Source organism: Cyprinus carpio, chromosome A14, assembly GCF_018340385.1.
Source record: "Cyprinus carpio isolate SPL01 chromosome A14, ASM1834038v1, whole genome shotgun sequence".
Lineage (NCBI taxonomy): Eukaryota > Metazoa > Chordata > Actinopteri > Cypriniformes > Cyprinidae > Cyprinus > Cyprinus carpio.
The window spans coordinates 27,775,323-27,778,786 of record NC_056585.1 but is presented as its reverse complement, the minus strand read 5'-3'; the positions used below and the strand labels follow the sequence as shown (position 1 = coordinate 27,778,786).

Genomic DNA, 3,464 nt, shown 5'->3' with positions numbered 1-3,464 from the left:
AAGAGTCTTCAGTGATCTACTCACAGTCTGTACAGTTTATATAGTAGTGGAGTGTTAAACGTGTGAGAAAGTGTGTTTCTTTCTTCATGTTTGTTGTGATTAAAAGTTCGAGGAAGGATTCATCAAATGATGTCAATCCATTAAATGTGATGTCAGAAAGATCAAGACATTATTTATAAAGAGAGAAATGCTGCAGGTTAATGGAACTGAACAGAAAGTGCAGAACAAAGACAATTTATGCTTTATCAGAATAAAACATGTCAACATGCAAAAAGTGTTTGTAGACAGTGAAAGTAAATTTAAATAAAATCAACATTTAAATTTGCTTTATGACTGAAGAAAACAAAAACAGATGATATTCCAGTGTTAAACAGACATTTAAAAAATAATATGAATGTTTTATTTTGTTCTTTTGTGTGTGTGTGTAATTGTGTCTAATTTTAATCAATGACCTCTTTAGATTTTGTTATATATTTAATGTGTGTGTGTGTGTGTGTGTGTGTGTGTGTGTGTGTGTCTTGTGTGTGTTTTGTTCTTCAGGTCTGGATCGGTTCTGCAGTTTTGGTCAATCTAAAACCCTGTTACGGAGCTCTGGAACACAAACTCAATCTGCTGATGCTGCAAGACACTAGAGAATATGAGCTGATGTTAAAAAGAGAATAAACAACAACACACAAGATGATCCATTTGTAGAGTAAAGAATGAGCAGGATGAGGATGAGTGAATGTGATCTTTATAATAACAGAACTGAAGTGAACATCATTAATGGGACTGTGATAATAAACTGTGTGATCAGAGCAGATTCTGGGAATTACAGATTAACACTCGTTCACTCAGACGGCACAGAAACATCTAGAGATCTTCAAGTGATTGTTGAAGGTACAGAAACTCTCTCATCAGACTCATTCCAGTCTCATGTTCTCCAAAGATCTCACTCTCATGCAGATCAATCAGTTGAATCTCTGGGAAGGTTTTTTATTGCAGCTCATTACTGAATGTTTAGAAGAATTTAGTCTAATTCATCTCCACTTTCCAGTTTTTCAAAATGAAATAACAGCATGCTGCTTACTGTATACTGCATACTGTTTTAGAAAAACGTGAAATCATTTCTAATAGTTATTTGCTGCATTGTCTCATGACTGACCTACACTGCATGTTTTAATTCAGTCCAGCTATTATATCAGATATCAATTTTGTGGAGAAATGTCTTGATATTGGATTATAAAAGGGCGAGAAAGAGTCATGTGACTGTCATGTGTCCCTCCCTCCAGCTCCTATTGGCTCAGTGGAAGTGTCAATCATCTGCTCCTCCAGTGGGGTGATGAGGGTGTCCTGCTCCTCTGAGGGGGATCAGCTCCTCTACAACTGGACTCTGAATGGAGAACCACTGATGGATAGAAACAGCAGCATTGATCTGGATGAGAGAACTGATGGAAACATCAGCTGCAGCGTGAAGAACCACATCAGTCACGCACAGAAGACCATTAGAGTCAAACCCTGTCCTGGTGAGATCATTTCTAATCATCTACAGATAGTCAACTGCCCAACACTGATTGATTGATTGATTGATTGATTGATTGATTGATTGATTGATTGATTGATGTGTTTGTGTTGTTCAGTGTCTGTGGTGTTTGTTCTGGTCTGGTGTCTCCAGATGAATGGTTCTGTTCGGTCTGTTAGGAGCTTTTCACATCTACATGATACACACGTCAGGTGAGAGATATTTATCATCATCATTATAGATTTGACACGCAAATATTAGAGTGTGATGATGATGATGATGATGATGATGATGCTTTTAGGAAAGAAACAAGGAAGATCAGAAAGTGAGAATGAGAAGATTTAGAGAGAGACATGAACACCACAGCAGAAGATTTCCTGAGAGCAGCAGCAGATCTTCACATCTGTGAGAAATGAGTTCAGAATCAGTCCAGCTTTCACCTGTCAGCAGCAGGAGATCTTACCAGAATAAAGCCAGAAGATATTTTCTGCAGTTTTAGTTAAGAATCTCTTCTTTGATTTAGAAAATGCTTATTTTATTCATTTGTCTTTATGCTTTTGAATGAACTAGCAGTATTTTATATCATTACATGAAACTGCTGTTCATCAGATTGTGAAGTCATTCGGTCTGTTTATTTTCACATTTTTTCTGCTCTTATTATTTTATTGTTTATTCTGTTGTTTTTTGTTGATTTTTCTTCATATGTGGTTTCTGTTTAGATGTTTTATCAGTTCAGAACTCTTCCTCTTGATCCGTGTCTCAGTTTTGGGGCGTCTGGTGTTTTGTTGTCCATGTTTTTAAAATTCTTCTTTCATGTGCTGTTTTTAAATGGCTTTTAAACACATTTAGCCACATTTGTGCATTTTTCTTAAGAAGATATTTGTGCCATCATAGAATATTGATAAAAACATATTAAAAAAAAAAAAATATTGTCAATGAAATCAGTGTTGAATTTACGCTTAATTTTGTTAAAGAGTAAAATAAAATGCTTTGAAATGAATCTCTTCACCAGTCAAACATCTCACGCTCATTGTATTTTTAAGGGTTTTTATCAGTCAATAAACATTTTAACTAACAGAAAGCACACATCATTGAATTTAAAACAGACATAAAATAAAAGTGACAAATAATAATCCAGACAAATCAAATAAATTTTAGTAAATTAATTTATCTGTATTTGCTGTTTCCTCCTGCAGATGGCGCTCATAACAAAGAAAGTGTGTTTTGTCTTTTACTGTATAATGTGGTTCTGGTTGAAGACAAGCTGGACCTCCAGGGGCCCGTTCTTCGTACGACGCTCACTCAGTTAGCTGGATTTGATTGTTGATGATTTGACATGATCTTGAATAGTTTAGTTCTTCGAAAGGCTCATCCTGGACTTGCTGTCATAGCAACAGGTCCGTAAACTTAAACCTGATCGGGAGCAGCTTATGTCATGTAAACAGGATTAGATTGCATCTTTTTAACTGGAATTATTTTTAAAATCTGTCCAGCCACTGCTTCCCTATAATAATAATTTTAAAAATTAATTTTGAAAATAATATAAACAATCGTTTCAAAACCATTTCACCTGCACTCAAAATCAAACAAAGCTTTCAAATCACACACACCATTAGTCAATAATGTACACACTACAGATCATTCATTACACACGCCATCAAAAAAACAGAGAACACAGTGTCCAGGGCATGTAGTCACAAAAAAAGCAAAAACTGCTTATTGTATTTAGTAAATATTTTGCAATACTGTAAAATGTGTGTGTGTGTGTGTGTGTGTGTGTGTGTGTGTATATACACCAGTTTTGTGTGTGTGTGTGTAATACATATGAAACAGAGGACTTCATCTACGTCACAAACAGTCAACGGGAAAAAGAAAAAAAAACCTGTGTGGCGTATCTAGCCTTGACAAGGTGATGAGACGGGGGGTTTCTGTCTGGTGTGGCAGGTTATGCCTTGATGAGTCT

At 35.7% G+C, this 3,464-nt stretch overlaps 1 protein-coding gene across 1 annotated transcript in view; it reads left to right on the top strand.

The window, feature by feature from the left end:
• The first annotated feature begins 566 nt into the window (after positions 1-566).
• LOC109110157 overlaps positions 567-3,464 on the top strand; it is a 71,682-nt gene continuing 68,784 nt past the window's right edge. Inside the window, exon 1 of the mRNA XM_042770466.1 lies at positions 567-879. Within this exon, the coding sequence (XP_042626400.1) occupies positions 702-879 (178 nt within the window). The 5' untranslated portion in view covers positions 567-701. The remainder of the gene's footprint in view (positions 880-3,464) is intronic.